The sequence below is a fragment of the Denticeps clupeoides genome, chromosome 20 (genome assembly GCF_900700375.1).
Source record: "Denticeps clupeoides chromosome 20, fDenClu1.1, whole genome shotgun sequence".
Taxonomy (NCBI): Eukaryota; Metazoa; Chordata; class Actinopteri; order Clupeiformes; family Denticipitidae; genus Denticeps; species Denticeps clupeoides.
In genome coordinates, this window is record NC_041726.1 from 10069886 (window position 1) to 10087203 (window position 17318).

General features: G+C 51.3%; 2 protein-coding genes across 2 annotated transcripts; both read right to left on the reverse strand.

Moving 5' to 3' along the window:
* Nucleotides 1–32: 32 nt before the first annotated feature.
* Nucleotides 33–3315, reverse strand: LOC114770710 (casein kinase II subunit beta). Its single transcript, XM_028964841.1, has 7 exons — nt 3232–3315; nt 2763–2920; nt 2579–2681; nt 1542–1657; nt 1383–1458; nt 853–1042; nt 33–778 (listed from the first exon to the last, which is right to left on the reverse strand). Exons 2-7 carry the CDS (start codon nt 2832–2834, stop codon nt 688–690), a joined length of 648 nt encoding a protein of 215 aa, XP_028820674.1. The 5' UTR covers nt 2835–2920; nt 3232–3315; the 3' UTR covers nt 33–687.
* Nucleotides 3316–4954: 1639 nt separating this feature from the next.
* prrc2a (proline-rich coiled-coil 2A) lies at nt 4955–17299 on the reverse strand. Its single transcript, XM_028964818.1, is given in 18 exon segments — nt 4955–6567; nt 6569–8288; nt 8497–8722; nt 8825–9110; nt 9427–9656; nt 9735–10230; nt 10581–10746; nt 10829–10931; nt 11216–11370; nt 11651–11724; nt 11865–12115; nt 12210–12353; nt 12768–12843; nt 12920–13016; nt 14208–14385; nt 14962–15113; nt 16940–17085; nt 17196–17299. Coding segments are annotated over 16 exon segments (5451 nt in total). The 5' UTR covers nt 15077–15113; nt 16940–17085; nt 17196–17299; the 3' UTR covers nt 4955–5433.
* Between the last annotated feature and the right edge of the window lie 19 nt (nt 17300–17318).

The following is a 17318-nucleotide window of genomic DNA, read 5'->3' on the forward strand; positions in this document are numbered from 1 at the left end:
ATTTGACACATACCAATCATGAATGCATTTGATTTGGGGGGGGAGTGAGGTTTATTTTGAATCTTTCTTGTCACTGAAATAAAATTAAAATAAGCTTACAAACCAGTAAGAAAAGTTTATTGAGAATCTCGAACCCGGGTTCAATTCCAGCCAAAAGAAAAAAAGCAAATGCATTGAGCATAAACCACAATTACAATCCACAGATCTGAAATATTGTCCCATAACTTAATGAGCTGGACATTCCTCCTCCCTCACAAACAAACAAAAACAAGCAGCATTCCCCTCGCGGGAGGAGCTAGAGGAGCAGAGGCGGGTCGGCCCGGCGCCAGCTCGGGTCTCTAAGTGATGAAGATTAACGGGTTCGGGCGGGGTTTTCAACCACCAGACCTCAAAGGCATAAAACCTCCAAGAACAGAAATTGATTTGTTGGGACATTAAACAAAAAAATAATAATAATAAAAAATTTAAGTGATTGACGATCATAGAAAGTGTTGAGTGGAGGTTCATGCACGAAGGTCACATGATGATGAAACCCCGCCCCCCCAGATGGACATTGGGTGACCAACACAAGATCGACACGCATTGTGTGTCGCTCACCCACTCAGACAGCATCCTAATCTAAAACGACATTTTATTCTTCCATTTTATTCGCCCCTGGTCCTGCCAGCCACGCCCCTCGTCCACGCCCTAGCGGATGGCCTTCACGGGGCTCTTGAAGCTGGAGGCGGCCTGCAGCTGGAGCTGGTATGCCATGGGGTGGATCTTGAAGCCATAGAGCCTGAAGTGAGGAGAAGATGTGTTGAGAGGAGGAGGAGGAGGAAGAAGAGGAGGTTCTGGAGAACTGCGCCTCACCTGGGCACGAACTGGTTGGCCGGCCGCTTGGGCCTGTACTCGGGGTGCACCATGAACAGCATGTGCGGGAAGCCGGTGCCGAAGTACGCGCCGTCTGTGTGGTGGTGCCGGGAGGATTTGGGCGTGTAGACGTCCATGCACTTGGGACAGTAGAGCTTCACCATCGCCTCGCCCGGGATGTCAGACAGGCCTGAGGAGCAGCGGTCACATCAACATCAATCTAGAGCTTCTACAGCTTTCGCTAATTACAAAATTAAAAAACAAAATAGTCCACTGACTGGGCGTGGCTTAATCAGATATTCTTCAAGCTGACCTATCAGAGAAGCTCTAAGCTGCAGTTCTTCTGGAACCACATGAGAGAGAAAACTCTTGACACGAGTTCTCAGTAACTGTCTGCATTCTTTCAATTTCATCTCAGACAAGTGGGAAACAGAACACTCCAGAACGCTGGACACATTTTGAGCACGGAACAGGCCACGTTTCAGGTGGTGAGGCCCTTTTCAAATCATCTCGTAGATGAGGGAACTCACCGATGGGGAGCATGGGCTGGTTCTCACAGTAAACCCTGGGACAGTAGCCAAAATCCCCCTGCTGGTACTTCTCCAGCTGCCAGAGAGAAGGATAGATAAAATTAACAATAATGACAATAACGTGAGGCGGGGAAAGACGGGAATAAGAGGGACCCGCACCATCTGGCCGATGCCGCGGTTGGTCAGGATGTAGCGGGCGTGGATCAGGCCGTACAGCATCTCAGCCGCCTGCTCGATCAGGTCGCTCTGGTTCGGGTTGTCCTCGAGTTCCTCGTCTGGAGGATGAGGAGCGAGATGAGATAAAAACTACCTACACTCAGCTTAAAGGTCCCCTGACATGAACCTGAATGAGGAGGAGAGCGCTCTATAGAAGTCAGCGGACATTCGCGGTAAAGACGTCAACACCACCATTCACCAACTACAGTGTTTGGCGAAGACAAGAAGTCGTGTAACCTTTCCCCTTATGACGCTCTCTGAATGGGGAAGCAGAATGATCAAAGCAGTCCTATCGCCATCTCTAGCCACTGCAGGACCATAGACTCACACCCCAGGTCGTCCACAACACGGAGGACCGGTCCCGGGGCGTGATCTGAACAGACCTGATGAAGGAGGCTCAGCAGAGACTCATTTCTTCAGGGTTCTGCTCGTGTCCTTCTACCGCTGTTGAATTGAGAGCATCATGTGCTAAATCAGTACAGCGGATTGTGGAGACGCTGCCTCAAGAGAGCACAGAACATCATATAAGGTCTCCTCACATCCCGATCACGACCTGTTCCAACTGCTGCCATCAGGCAAGAGATACAGGAGAACGGGAACAGCTTCTTCCCGGTTTCCACCAGGGCACTTGATGTCATTTCATCAATGAGTCGGAGGTGTAAACAATCTCTTTTTTTGTTTTTTACAAATTTGAATCATATTTTGTATTATATTAGTATATGACTTCTTTAAAGCTAGCTTTTTTTGTCTTTTTACACACACAGAATTTAAGATATCACTCCGGCTCAGGGAACTGCATCTAATTTCATGGTACTCAATAAGGATATTCTGATTCTGACAGACTAGGGGAACTCATACTAATGTTAAATAAAAGAATGATCATAATAGGGGACCTTTAACAGAGTCTACCGTGTTGGATCAGGACCATAAAGGTCTCATTGTCTACATGTTAATAGAAATATTAACGCCTCCACGGCCACCTGGTTCCAGGTCCAGGATCATGTCCAGGGCCTGCCTGTAGTGCGGAACTTGCTCGTTCAGGCCCGTCAGGTTGAACTTGTCCTGGATGTAGTCCTCATCCACCTGCAACAGCGCGGCACCGGGTTAGTTCTCCCCGCGGCGTGTGCGGCGGGTGTCGAGTGCGGAGTGAGCGTGCTTTCCGACCTCGCAGAAGAACTCGTTCCCCCGCAGTCCACAGAACCAGGAGATCCACGACACTTCCTCGGAGCTGCTCATGGCGGGAGGCTGCGGGCACCAGCAGGGGCCGGGCTGTGTTCTGGAGCTGCAGGAGAATCCGGCTAACGCCGCTTAGCCGCTAAACGCTAGAAGACGGAGAGAGCAACGCATCAAGACAGATCGGCCACAATACACGGATAAAAACACGCTAACAGCGGCCGGCGCGGCCAGACAGCCGTTTCCGGTTTAAAGTAAGCGCCTTCAGCGGTTCCAGGTCGGGATGTTCGCAAGTTAGCCGCGCTAGGCCGCATTACAGCAGGCCTCGGGGTCTTCCGACCCCCGGCGTTCCTCTCGTCGTCTGGTTTAAGGCCGAGCCGGTCGTGCCAAATACTCGGAATATTAAAACAAAATAAAATACCGCTTTAAAATTAATCTATATGTTTTAAGTCAATAATACCTCGTTTCCCGGTATCCGTACGAGCAGCAGGAAGAGCCTCTCGCGTTTTACACCTTTAGCTGCGTGATGACGTCAAAACACGCGTCGTTGCATGCCGCACAGGTTTCTGGGATTTGTGGTTCAACATTTCCCCACTGTAATTATGGATTTGTATGCATTATTATAATTTTAAAAAAATAACACCCGACAAATGGTCCATTAAAACAAAAGAAATTTATTTCTTCTCTGTATACTTTTATAATAATAAGACACTTCTCTGCTTGTACATTGCTCCCTTGAACTTAAAAAATGGCAACATTTGTAACTGGGAATGTAAGTTGGGGTAGACAACTTAGATACATACCAATATACATACACGTGTGTATATTATGCTTCTGATAATGAACCAACAGCCTGAACCACTCCAGGTACCTTGGTAATTCTGAATATAGTACAATCTTCCGAGAATTTCAGAAATACATTGGGTTTTTTTTCTTCTTTATTTTTATTTAAACGTGGGTACATACAATATGACCACATCAATAGATAAAAGGAGGGGTAGGGCATCAGAGCCTGAATAATATTATTATGGCTACCAAAGAGTAATGGGCTCAGAAAGCTGTCCATGCTTGGTAAATTGTGTGAAACCGGCGGAAAAATAAAACATGAACAAACAATGGATGCCCACATCATTTGCCTACCTTAGCATATAAAGCAGTGCTCTTTAGTCTGTCCCGGAGCCCCATAGCCCAGCACAGTTCACCTTTACCCCCACCCCCCCAGGGCCAAAGCAGAGATGAAGGTTTCGTTCACTTTGTGAGGTCAACCACTAGTGTGAGAAGTGAAGAAATGTGGGGCGCAAGGACCACAAGTGAAGAACACTGATTACAAAGAAATATCAAGCTAGCCGACCATCAACTGCTTCACAATGTTTCCACTGTAAGTACTTCATTTGGATTAACACACACGCACGCGCACACACACTTGTGTATTTGTGAATGAATGGAGGAGATGTAAATCTACTAAGCGGTAGAATGTGTGCATATACTGGGACAAATGTGGGTTCTGTCCATCTTCACCTACACACTCCTCCCCCAATAAAAAAAAAAAAAAAAAAAAAAAAACACTCGTACAACAACCCCCGAAACATTCAAACCCCAACTTACAGCTGTGAAACATGAACATGAAGACTGCGCGCACACACACACACAAAAAAAAAAAATCCGACATTTTCTGGCGTGTGTGTGTTGTTCTGCAAGCGTAACACTTTTTTTGAAGGAAGAGAGTGACTTCTTCCCATCGTAATAAACTGCGTATGTAGAGACCCCCAACATCAGAACAGCAGCATGGGGGGGGGGGGGGACACGGCGCAATGCAGAACTGCTACCAGCATGCAGGGGGAACAACCGAAAACCACGCCAACAAAAAACCAAACCATCAGGTTCCAAGGAGTGCTCTCTAGTTACCTGCGTTCTATCGCAGCCAAAAAAAAAAAAAATATCAAAACAGAACACTAAAGAAAATTATAATTTAAAAAAAAATCATTTAGCCTCTATGAATAATGTGATGTTATAACATAATTCATTCCATTGGGACAACATGTCTTCGAATAAGAAAGGACCATCCTGGGAAGGGATCAGAAGTCGATTATTTTGTTATCGTTTTAAACCAAGGTGATGGGTGGTGTTCACAGTACGTAATGTGATGTACTCGCTGACCGGGCAAAAGATGAGAAAGATGAATGTTGCATAAAAAGTTATTTAATATTAATAATAATAATAATAATAATATGACCTGCTTTACAAAAGAGAGGAAAAAAAGGTACAAGAGCCCTAACATGAAGTCAGAGACACAAATAAAGGAGAAGATAGGGGCGGGGCAGGGGAAACGATAACAGAACTGCCTTCAGTCCACAGTTTGGTATAAACAGACACCTTTGACCCCTGCTTGACCCTGTTGGTGGGTGGCGGTCGTCAGCGTATTGTGCTTGTGAGCAGACATGTCGGTGACGCTCAGTCAGAAAGTTTGTCTGTAAAATTCGACTGGAAAGTGGGTGGGTCTAAAGCGAACGAGACAGAAAGGGGGAGGGGCTTTCTAGAACAACTGTGACTCAGGTCTCTGTAACTACGTACTGTACGCTAACGTGCTACGATGAGGGAGGGGGCAAACTAAAGAAGGCGGTGACAAAACTAATTGAAATGATTTTGTTTTTTGGAGTAAAAACTACTTCCTGTTTTTGGGAGAAGGCCAATTGCCACGCCTCTCACCGCGACTCATGCCACCATTGTCGGCTCCACCTCCTCCTCCACCACCACCGGGCGGAGCCCTGGGACCTCTTCCTCCTCCGCCACCAGTGTTGACTCTGCGGTTCTGCCGCTCCATGCCGGGACGCTGGCTTGAGAAGCTTCGCTTGTTGGCGGCCAACTCTTTGGCCATCATCTCGCGGTCTCCGCCCCCTCCGAATGGTCGGCCCTGAGCAGGGTGGTGGTGGTGGGCGTTATACGGTTTGCCGCCGCCTCCTCCTCCTCCTCCTCCCGCCTCGCGCTCACGGAACTCGTTGAAGTCGCTGCTCTCGGAGGCCGTCTCCCACTCTTCGTTGGCCTGGTCCGAGTTCTGGTTGGAGATGTCTGGGGACTTGGCGCCGGCAGCAGTGGGTGGGTTGTGGTGGTGCTGAGGGTGGGGTTGCGGGGCGCTGCTCTGGCTGTAGTGATGGTGGCGGTGACTCCCTAGGTGCCCGTTGTTATTGTTGTTGTTCGCTGTTGCCGTGGTGTTGCTATGATTGCTGTTGGTAACAGCAGGGGTGGTGGTGGAGGTGGCGTTGGCCACTTCTGTTTCGGTGGCTGGTGATGAGGGTCCAATGATGGCTCCACCCCCGTTGATCCGGGCGGCGTTCTCGCGCTCCTGCTTGAGGCGGCGGAATCGCGGCGGTTTGTCTTGCTGATGCTGAGAGCGGCCATGGCGCCGGCGGCGAGGGGGGCGGTCAAAGCCGCGCGGAGGGAAGGGACGCCCGTCAGGGCCAGACAGAGGCGGTGGCGGCTGCGTGCCAGAGCCCACAGAGTTTGACGTCTGATTGGCTAAGGGAAGCTGATTGGCCACACCTCCATTCTCAGACACACCCTGCTGAGCAGGTGTAGGTGGGGCTATGACAGTCGGCAGCGCGGCCTGGTTTGGGGGTGGAGTCTGCTCTACTGGCTTCTCTTTCTTCTCTGGCCCGCCCCCACGAGCCGAGTCTTTGGGAGGGGGGGGCTGAAGAGGAGGGTGCTGCTTTCGGGCCGTGGATGAAGATTTGGAGGACCAGCTATGAGGGCCAGAGCCCGGTGCTGAGCGGTGACCTCCAGACATTCCTCCTCCACCGCCGCCGCCCACTTCGGTAAGGACCTCCCCCAGCACCTCCGCCGCCTCTGCCCCTTCTGGAGGGCACTCCTCTTGGGGTGAAGACCCGAGCCTGGGAGTTTCTAGGCGGAGCCGAGGAGGCACAGGTACCGGGCGCGGGGTTCTCTGAGCTGTTTTTGGTGTTGGGTTTGCGATCGTCCTTCTCCGAGTGGTCGCTGGCTGCGCTCTCACTCCCGGTCTCAGAGTCTCTCTGCCTTCTCCTCTTCGGGACCTCCTCGTACTCGGAGCCCTCACTGCGAGTCTCGCTGCGGTTCCGGGCCCGGGCCGGGTTCGTATGGGCTCCACCCTGGACGTGACGGCCGTTGCCCGCTGGGGCTTCGTGTTTATAGTCCTGGCCGGGGTGGTGGTAGCCACCGCTGGATCTGAAGTCACGGCTGCTTCTGCTACCTGCCCTTCCTCGGCTGCCGCCTCCTCCGGCGCTGCCTGTGTAGGTGCCCCTGTATCCACGGCCACGGCTGTAGAACTCCCCCCTGGCACGACTGGCCCTGCTGCCCCTCGAGGAGGAGGTGGGGTGGTACGTCACACCACCTCCGGCGTTGCCTCCTTCGTGAGACCGTTCCCGATCCCGCTTGGAGGAGGGAGCTGAGAAGCCATCTCCATCTTTGGACACTTTGCCTCCTCCACCAGCTCGATCCTTGCCTCCGTTTCTAGGCTTGCCGGAGGGGCCGGAGTCATCCTTGTTGGGAGCGACAGATGAGGACACCTGGGAGGGTGGCCCACCCTCCTGCTCCTTCTCTTTCCCGGTGCTTCCACCAACCTTCTCAGCCCCTTCTCCTTCTCCTCCCTCTCTCTTGTTTTCTTTTAGCACCGGCCTCTTGATGGATCCGACCCTCTTGTTGCCGCCAGTCTGGTTGGAGGATCTGTGGTCAGTGACAGAACTGACCGATTCCTCAGTGTTTGCTTTCCTGCCATGGGAGGAGCCTGTGGAGCTGGTTCCAGGGCGCGGCCCCCACTGAGTCTCAGTTTTGTGTTCTCGTCCACGCTGGTTTGGCTTTAAGTGCTGCTGCTGAAATGCATGCTGGGAGGACTGAGGTGCACTGCCCATCTTGTCTCCCTTTCTTCCACCACCTTGCACAGGTACATTGTGGTCATGCTCATGCTTGGGGGGGCGGAGGTGGCCAGGATGCTTGCCGCTGCCATCCTCCCTAGCTGAGGAAGAGGAGGAGGATGAAGAGGAGCAGGAGGAGGACAGGGAGGGCTGATGAAGAGATGAAGCAGCGGTTTTCTTGGGTTCCCCTGCTCGGCCATTCTCCTGCTTGTGGGGGTAGAGAGAGAAGTGGGGAGCTGGAGGGTGTCCATGGTGGTGCTGGACGTGGGGGTTGTTCTCCATGGGAGAGATGTCAGCCCGCCCATTCCTGTCATACTGGGGGTGCGGGGGTCCCCAAATATGACCCTGCTGCCCACCTCTAGTGCCCTCATCCTGATGGCTGAAGCCATGAAGCAAACCAGCAGCACTGCCCCTCTGTTGCTGCTGGGATGACATTCTGGTTCCAGCGTCCGGGAAGCCACTGTAACTCCCGCCAGCACCCATGAATGGCTGGTGGTGAGGGTGGTGGCCACCTCCCTGACCTCCGACCTGTGTGCCTACAGGTGGTGGTGTCTGGTTTTGGGCATTGGAGGGTGAAGTGGGGGTCACCATGGGACCTGGTCCAGAGTCTCTTATGCGAACCGGAGGGGTGTTGCTCCTGTAAAGCAAAACAAAGAACTTTTACTAAACCACCTGATCATGTGGGATATTTACACAACATGAATGGAGGGGTTTTAAAGAGTCCAGAATGACTACAATCTTCTGGGTGTCAGAAATAACTACACACCAGCAATCCTATCCAACATACAGACAGCTCGCAAGCAGCCACTTCTTATTTCCTTCCAGTAAATCTGTCTTTTTCTCACCTCAGACCCTTCCCGACCTCCTCCTCTTCCAAAGGCTGCTTCTGTCTCAAAGGAGAGCTGAGGGCCCGGCCTTCTCCGTCTCCAGGGAAGACCTCGGGTCCCCAGGCCAGTTTTGGGTCAATGGGGGGAGTTCCACGATGAGGATGAGAGGGTCCTCCATGCTGCTGTCTGTCAAAGGGGTCAGATCCAGATCCACCAGAATCGGAGCGCTCCCGACCCATGAGTCCTGAAGACAGGAGATATAAAGAAATATTCAGACCTGCAGGGTTAGGGTTTATAAATTAACTTACCGAAAACATTTAATAAAAAATAAATAAAAAAAACTAACCAGTAGGGTGCATGTTTGGAGCGTAGTAGTCCATTGGTGGGGGGCGGCCCTGCATCATCCTGGGGTCCATATAGGGCATCATCATCCACCGAGGGTCAAAGTTCATGGGCAGGTGTGGAGGACGACCCATGGAGCCGGGCGGGTACAGCTGAGGCTGCTTGGGGCCGGCCTGTGGAGCGGTCCCTGGGGCCGGGCCCTGTTGCGCCGGGGGCTGGGACTGCAGGGGACCCTGAGCTGCCTGGCCATGCTGCTGCTGCCACTGCTGCTGCTGCTTCAACAGCTGCTCCTGAGAGGAGACAATCCAGTTTACCCAGGAATAGAGAAACATGCAGAAACTCCCACCGGTTTATCAATAAGGCAGGACTCTGCAGGAATGGGAATGTTTGGGAATATATAGTCACAAAAAAAAAATACTCATTTTATTAATCGATGACAAATTGTTTCAATTTTGATATCAATTATCACTGGTAGCGATTATTAAATGGCAGTTTTGCATCTGCCGGAAATAGTCAGATTACAGCAATTTTCAACAGGCATTGCAGCGGGCAGCCCCTCCCCCCGGCTGTGCAGCTGCTGCAAAAACGATGAATTGGAGCACCGACCTGCTGTTGCCTCTGGAACCGAGGCGGTAGAGACTTCTGGTATTTAGAGTAGCCCTGTCCGGGGGGTCCGCAGGTCTGGCGCCCACCTCCTCCCAACACTGTTTCCACCTTCAGAGCCTCATCTCTGCGGATGACCGGCACGCCCAGCGCCTCCTCTTTGCCATCTCTGGCCACTGCAGAATCCACAGGCTGCTGCTGAGCTGGAGGAGGGGGCGGAGCTTGCTGGGTTTCTGTAGAGAATATGAACGTGATAAAGGTGGAGAAAGAGACATACAGACGGAAAAGTTAGCGAATCTTATGCTACTGACCAGTGCTGGAGTCGTAGCTGCTGTTGCTGCTGGCTCTCTGCCGGTTATGAACGCCTCCACCAGCGGGTGCAGCAGGCTGAGGGGACAGGCGTGGCGCTTCATCGGTGTCCACGCAGGGCGAGGCTGGCTGGCTGACGTTGGGTGACGGGGAAGGACTGGGGCTGGTGGCAGGAACGCTCTCAGAAGTGGCGACCAGTTTGGAGCTCTGCTGCTGCTGCTGCTGCTTCTCGTCCAGGCGCTTCAACTTCTCTGCACAGGCGGCACGCCGCTCTTCCTCCATCCTGCGCTCCTCCTCCTCACGGCGGCGCCGCGCCCTCTCCACCGCTGCGGAGATCTCGGAGGACGACTGCTTCCGCCGCTGCCTCCACGTCTCGTCCTCGTCCTCAGCGGCCGGCTGGTGGAGCAACACTCCAGACGAGGGCGGAGGAGGAGTGATGCCACCCGATGCTCCGGCCTGCTGCTGGGAGGAGGAGACTGTGGGTCCAGACGAACGGTCCTGAGGGAGGGTACATGGGCGAATATCAGTTAGTGGTGGATAACACCTTCAACCGGTCAGTCACACACTGGTCCCACGATCCAATTACGATTATCAGTACCTTCAAGTACAATTATCAATACCAAACAAAGCTACAATGCGGCATAAAAATGTCTGCGTGGACGAGGCCGAACTTCTACCCAGAGTGGCGCTGTACTCAGATTAAGACGACACAGTCTCTACTACAACTAGAAAATTAAAAGGCATCATCATTATGATATGGACAATTATGTTATCAATAGTCCACGTCTGCATCGGCGTGCATCAATTATTAGATTAATTTCAACACTGAGCAGGTGTAGGAACTGTACCTGGCCACCCCAGCCCTCTTCGGCCCATCCTGGCTTGCTGGAGGTGGGTGGCGGGCTGTCGGCGGTAGCAGCAGAGGGAGGGGTGCGGCGTGTGTCTCCCCCACTATCGGAGGTTCGGGGACGGTGGTTCGGGCAATCTGGAGGTCTCAGCTGTTCACAGGACTCTCTGGTGACATTATGTCAATAATGTGTTGGTATCATGAAACCTTTGTTGTTACATGATCATCTCCCCTCTGTCAGTAACGTACCGAGCTCCATTCTTACGGTCGCTCTTCTCGTCTTCACCGTCTTCTTCCCCTTCGTCGTCACTGAACTTCAGTTTGGCGGAGTAATCAATCTCCTCCTGTGCCCCTGAGGATGGATGATCAGTTCAAATGATCAGTTCAAACTGAAGAACTGTAGTATAGCAGTTTGCCTGAGGATGTAATGTAAGTCAAGCGCCTGGATTCCATCACACCTGAACCCAAGTCGGTTCTGCCACCTACACCCAGCATGCACTTCTCACCTGTTTACATGACATAGTATATTTCACAATATTCAGGAAACTGTCAACACCTGAGCGCGCTGTTTTTTTAGCCGGTGGTTACACATTAAAGACTAAACAAATCCCCCAAGATGCTGTAAATGCCCTTTACCTGCCCAGCCTTCATCTCCGTCGTGGTCAAGCTCATCAAGCTCCTTCAGGTCATCCTGCTTTAGGATAGAGGGACGCTTCACCACCTCACCTCCTCCACGAGGGCCACCAGTGGTCCTCCCATCCGGGCCCGGCCCGCCCTGGGCTCGGGAGAACCTGCAGACGTTGGAATGAAGACGGCCGGTTAGGTGACGCCCGGTTCCTGCCCATGGCAGGAACAGAATAAAGTTGTAGAAGAGACCTGGAAACTACCACCAAGAGAGCTAACACAAAAGACTCCGGTTCAAACCCCACTTACTACATTGTGTCCCTGAGGCAGACTCATAACCCTGAGTGTCTCCACTAGGACAATCCCTGTCACTACTGATTGTAAGGCGCTCTGGATAAGGGCGTGTGGTAAATGTAAACAGGTGCAATGCAGGTAAAGGCGACGCACCTGGGGGCCTCGTTGGGCGGCGGGTACCTGTATGGCCCTTGGGGACCATATGGAGCAGGGAAGGGCAGGTACATCTGTCACCAGAGAGCAGAGTGTCACAGACCAAACATACAATTCAAATAAAAAACGGTCAGAACAATATGATTCTATTACCAACATTTAAACAATCGTGCAAACATAACCAAAACAACATTAATTAAAGGAATTGACTTACAAATGGAGGCATGAGCCCCCGGTAGGCGGGGAATTGGGGGCCAACAGGGGGCTGAGGGAGGGGCAGGGCAGGGCTGCCAGCGGGCGGATTCCTAGGTGGCCCGTGGGAAGGCGGGTTCTGCTGTTGGAGGGGAGGGGCCCCAGCCGCACCCTCCATCACCAGGGCTCCTGCGGCCCCGCCCTCCACCACCGCCTCCCCTGGTTGGGTGGGCGCCATGACGCGGCCCCCACCATCCCGCCAACTCGTCACATCTGCGAGAGGACGGTAGATCACTGTCAAACCACTTCCAAAAACACACAGCATTTACAAGAGGATGCGAGTGCTGTAGTAGTGGGCGGAGCTCACTCTGGGGGCGGAGGCTTGGTCCGGGCCCATACCACTGATCTGCAGTGGCCTGTTCTCTGCCAGCTTTGTCCGGCTCTCCAGCCGCCTGCAGGGTGGGAAATTCCTCGCGAGAGAATGGCGACGGTTGGTTTGATCCCTTTCCACCTGGACAGAGGAGACAGGTGAGCACATGACCCAGACTCACCACATCAGGCCTAAAATGTTAGACCCAGTCAAGTACAGCTTTTAAAAAGCCTGGCCTGGCTTTATTTAAGAGGGAAAGGAAATTATTGTGTTTAGAACTTAAATCGGCCGATGCAATTCACCTCATCAGTGTCACCTCCCCACATTCACATCTCTCACAATAATTAAAATGAATCACCTGACGACATGGCTGAGAACTGCACAATCAAATCAACTTCTCATAAAATATTTCAATTATTAAACAAATTTACAACATGTGAAACACTTTTGCAAACCACAAAAATTACAAGCAGCAAAATCAAACGAAAAGGATTAGATGGCCCAGCTAAAACGATAGAAATCATGCCCGAACCAGAGATTTACCGCTGTACTCACCATCTCCTTGTGTTCCATGCGTAACACTGGCCTGTGCCCAGGATCTTGCCCCTGCGGCCAAAGCTGAAACTGGGGCCTGAAACACAGAGGCCCGACAGTGAGATCCGACTCATTCAAACACGCACCACCTTCTCAAGAAACGGGCGTGGTACCTCCGGAGCTGGTGGTGTTCTCGGCTGGGTCGGCACAGGTGTCGGTGAAGCCACAGGCTGCTGCAACTCCAGCTGCGGTGCTGACAATACATCGGTACTGAGAAGGAAGTGAGAAAGAAAAAATTGTCCTCTGCATTTAACCCATCACCCTGAGTGAGCAGTAGGCAGCCATGACAGGCGCCCGGGGAGCAGTGTGTGTGGACGGTGCTTTGCTCAGTGGCACCTTGGTGGCTCGGGATTCGAACCGGCAACCTTCTGATTACAGGGATTACAATAACCACTAGGAAGGAAGGGGAAGACCACCACGCCTCAAATTATCATCACCTCCACTGCATGTAAATTTACAATGCCACTACTATCCGTGCTCTAGATTTTACCCTCAGAAGATTTCGATTATAAAAAATTAAACAAATTTCATGGGGCACCGGTACTTGCTGGCTTTATAGCTGTAAGCAAATCATGACAAGCAGACATTCACAGGTGTGAACCGCAGGGTTCAAAAAGATGTCAGGCAGTTTCCATGGTAACACAGGAGTGGTCCACTGCTGAACACTGCTTAAAGGACCCCTACCATGAAAATGTCACTGTCTACAGTCTTGCAGTGGCTAGAAAAGGCAATTGGTCTAAAGAGTGCTTTGGTCATTCAGAGAGCGGCAGCTCAGACGGTCAGATCTGGAATTTGCCTCATTATATCATCATAAGAGGAAAGGTTACCCCCGTTTCTTGAGCTATTTCAACCCAGAGAATTTCCCACCCCTCCCATAAAACATTATCTCCACTGACTATCATGGCTCCAAACGTGTGAGGCACTGCAAAACATTTCTTTAGTTCAGACACATGAAACAATGAAGAACCGATGGGTTTAGTTTTTTCTGGAAAAACGCAGACACGAATTCCACATTGTTGCGGGTGAATGGTGGCGATGACGTAATTTCGTCAAATGCCCGCTCAACTTCTACAGGTCGCTCTCCTTCTCATCCCGATTCTCTCCTCCTCAATATCATTTAAAGCTAGACACCGAAACGGAGAGTCCTGGGGAAATCTCATTGTGGGACTGGATCAAAGTGGCTGTAATTCCACACTAAGGCTGAGTTTCGGAAAGAGACTTCAGATACAGTATTAGGTGACCAATAAGACCAATATAAAAGCAGGGGACCTTCAAAACTGAACCCATTTTTTAGGGCATCTGCTGTGAAACATCCACCAACGTCCACCCATGGTGCTGAAGTGGCTCTTCGGTTACAGTATGTTCCAGGTGTGCTAGATGCTGACCCGGTGGGACACGCACCTCTTTGGCTCTGCTGGTTCCTGTTTGCTTGCCCATGTTGTGCGGTCTTTGGGAACGAGCGAGACGTTGGGGTCGTTGCCTTTGTTCTCCGCCTTCAGACTGGGCAGGTTGGCAGGTGGGGGCATGCGCCGAGTTGAGGCAACTTTACCAAGAGACTGCAAGCCATGACGAGCGGGGACTGAGGAAAAAGGAAGAGTCAAGTTCAGCAATATTACTTTACTGGTCCTGGAGGAAAATGATAGTTAGTTAGATCGATGGTTATAAAACAAGAAATGTATACAATGCACAGCCAATTAGATCACTCTAAAAGTGAAAAAATGCAGGTAGTGTAGCGGAAATGTGGTTTCAGAGAAGGGACAGAAACTGTAAATGTGGAAGGCAGGGTTCTCCCTACAACCTACAGGGCGGTGTGAGATACACCAGTACCTGTGCCCTGTAATGGTCATCATTCTGTATTCTATAATCTTTGTTCTATCATTTTTCTGATTCCTACTACATTGTATCTTGTTGATGTTCTTTATCAGTCGGAATCAAATTCCTTGAATGTGTTCACTCACCTACTTGGCCAATAAATAAATGCGATTCTGACATACACATTACCATCATGGCACTTTCTTCTGAATAATAAAAAATATGCCAAAGCGACTAAAGGGATTTTGGACACTTTTCAGGCAAAACATTTAAACCAGATAATGTCTACTGACATCACCGAAACAGGAAGAGCCATCTGACCTCCAGAGGGTCACAGACTCACCAACAGGCTTCTGCGCTTCGAGGCTTTTTCCTTTGTAGGTATCAAACAGGTTGAGAGATGCATATTTGGTTTTGCCATCCTTCCCCTTTGCCGTTTGCCCAGAGCGCTCGGACATTGCGCTGTCCGCTCATTGAGTATGGTGAGCCCTGAGACTGGGAGAGAACAACATTCACAGTCAAAACTACACAGGAACAAACCAGAACCGGCGTTGCCATGGCAACACATTTACAGACGCTGTTCCTCCTGTGTCTGCCTTGAGAGGGGATGTTTCCATGGCAACACCAGGGCCGAGGACGTTCAGATTCACGCACTGGAACTCTGACTTCCCAGGAGGAGACAGGTACTAACCAATCCCACACACACTAATAATTATAATCTCATCAAAACCTTCAAAACAGACAGAATTCTGAGCAATTTCAATACACATTTTCAAAATGGTTTAAATTAGAAGAAAATCCCACTACAGAACCAAAAACTGGCATTTCACCATTGGCGATAAAAAATTCTCATTCCCCCTGCATACAGCACCATGTATTTCAAGTGTCACGTGATGTAAATTTTAGCAATGTATGTGTTTCCAATGTGCATAGTCCCTATGCGGGTAAGTGAAAGTGTGTCTCATGTGCATTCCATGGTGCTCGCTACAGGACAAGTCACCTTAATGTGATCAAAATATAAGTAAAACAAACGCAGTCATACTGGACCCCGAGATGCCACAAACTCACTAATTTCCACGTTACAGCCCCACCCCTGCAGTAAACCCGAAATGTTAAAGCTCGGCGACAGAACAGAGAGATTAAGAAAGTGGGTCGCGGGACAGCCAGCGGCCTGAGATTATCTGTCCACAGGATCTCACCTCTAACTTAGACGCTCGACAGAAAAACATTTATTTCTTCATACCAGCAAGCGTAGCAGCTGTATAACCCTCACTAAGAACTACCGCCGGTATAATCTGCTAATAGAAACAGAACAGAAATGTGCAGTACACAGTGTTCCGTAGATTTTGCTTTCATTTCTAACCTAGTGATGACAATAATGGAGGGAAGGCCTGATTATCCACCATAAACCCAGGACTGTGGTGCAAAATAAAAAAAACCATCAGGCAGGTAGGATCTGGTGTCTCTCTGGGGTCATGACCTTTACCGCACTTTCCTGTGCCTTGTGAAAGTCACCGAGCCGTCTGCGGTGGAGGTGACAACTGCAGCGACACATCACATCCCACCACGCCGCTGCTGCTGCTTTTTGTGTGTATGTGGTCGGACAGGTTGAGGTGACCGGACGCGTCCGGCGCGGCCTACGCGTTTCGCGTCTCACCGCAGCGGAGAGACCAGCGGCAGCCCCGCCGCGCCCGGGTCCACCCCGCGTCCGGAGTCCCTCGGCCGACGAAAACCGGCAAGACCGAGCGGAGCGACGCGCCGAGCCCGCCCGACCAGATCTGGTTCCGTGCGGAGAACAAAACAAAATGGCGCCTGCGCGCTGCAGGCCCACAACAGACCGGTGTCGCGCCGAAATAACCCTCCCCAGACGGCGGCTTGCGGGCCTCCGGCAGCACGCCCGAAAACAGTCGCTCTGCGACGGCTTGAGTGCGGCGCCGCGGACGCGTCTTTAGGCACGAGATGACTAAACCAGGTCCGAACAAACCATCAAATCACAAATCCGGAGACATTTTATAATAACAGCGACTATAAAAACATAAATTACCCGAGAGCCCAATTTCCGGCGGGGTGCGATTTCGGCACAACAGCAGGCCGACGTCGCAACAAACCCGCATCAAACCGCGACAAAAGCCAGCGGCTTTTAGCCAGAAGGAAGTCAACGGGCCCGGTTTAAAGCCCGACCAGGTTCTGCGGCGTGCCGGATCCCAGCAGAACCCGCTGGCCCGGTCCATTAGCCCGCTAGCGCTAACGCTCCGGCCGTGCGGCGCAGATTTAAGAAGCTGCGAGGAGAAACAGAAATAATAAACCGTGCAGCTACTAACCTGGTCGTGTCCCGCCTGGTCTGGGGTGAGTATCGCTGGATAATGAAACAGTGAAGGTTTAATCCGGTTAGTTTAATTAAAAACGCACTAAAGCAGCAGAAGGCTCGCGCTAGCATTAGCTAGTTAGCAGCTAGCTGCCTCGGAGCCTGTAAAAAGAAAACCCAGAATAAAAACAGAAGAGGCTTTTTTATTCATTTCTAACCTGAGAAATTAGAATTTACACAATCATATACTCGGCGTGCGTGATGCGGCTTACTTGTACTCCGGTGCTTTTCTCTTTTTTCCCACAAAACAAATGAAAAAAGGAAAAAGAAAATATTACAGAGCGGCGCTCGGTCCGTCACTACAAGAGCCGTTAACGGCTACTGGAGGGCGGGGC

What these genes read in the sequence shown, in the direction of transcription:
- LOC114770710 (XM_028964841.1), bottom strand. Translation starts at nt 2,834, where the DNA reads ATGAGCAGCTCCGAGGAAGTGTCGTGGATCTCCTGGTTCTGTGGACTG. An exon ending in GGAACGAGTTCTTCTGCGAG is followed by an intron (nt 2,682 to 2,762) that starts GTCGGAAAGCAC and finishes GCGCTGTTGCAG; the next exon opens with GTGGATGAGGACTACATCCA. An exon ending in ACCGCGGCATCGGCCAGATG is followed by an intron (nt 1,459 to 1,541) that starts GTGCGGGTCCCT and finishes TCTCTCTGGCAG; the next exon opens with CTGGAGAAGTACCAGCAGGG.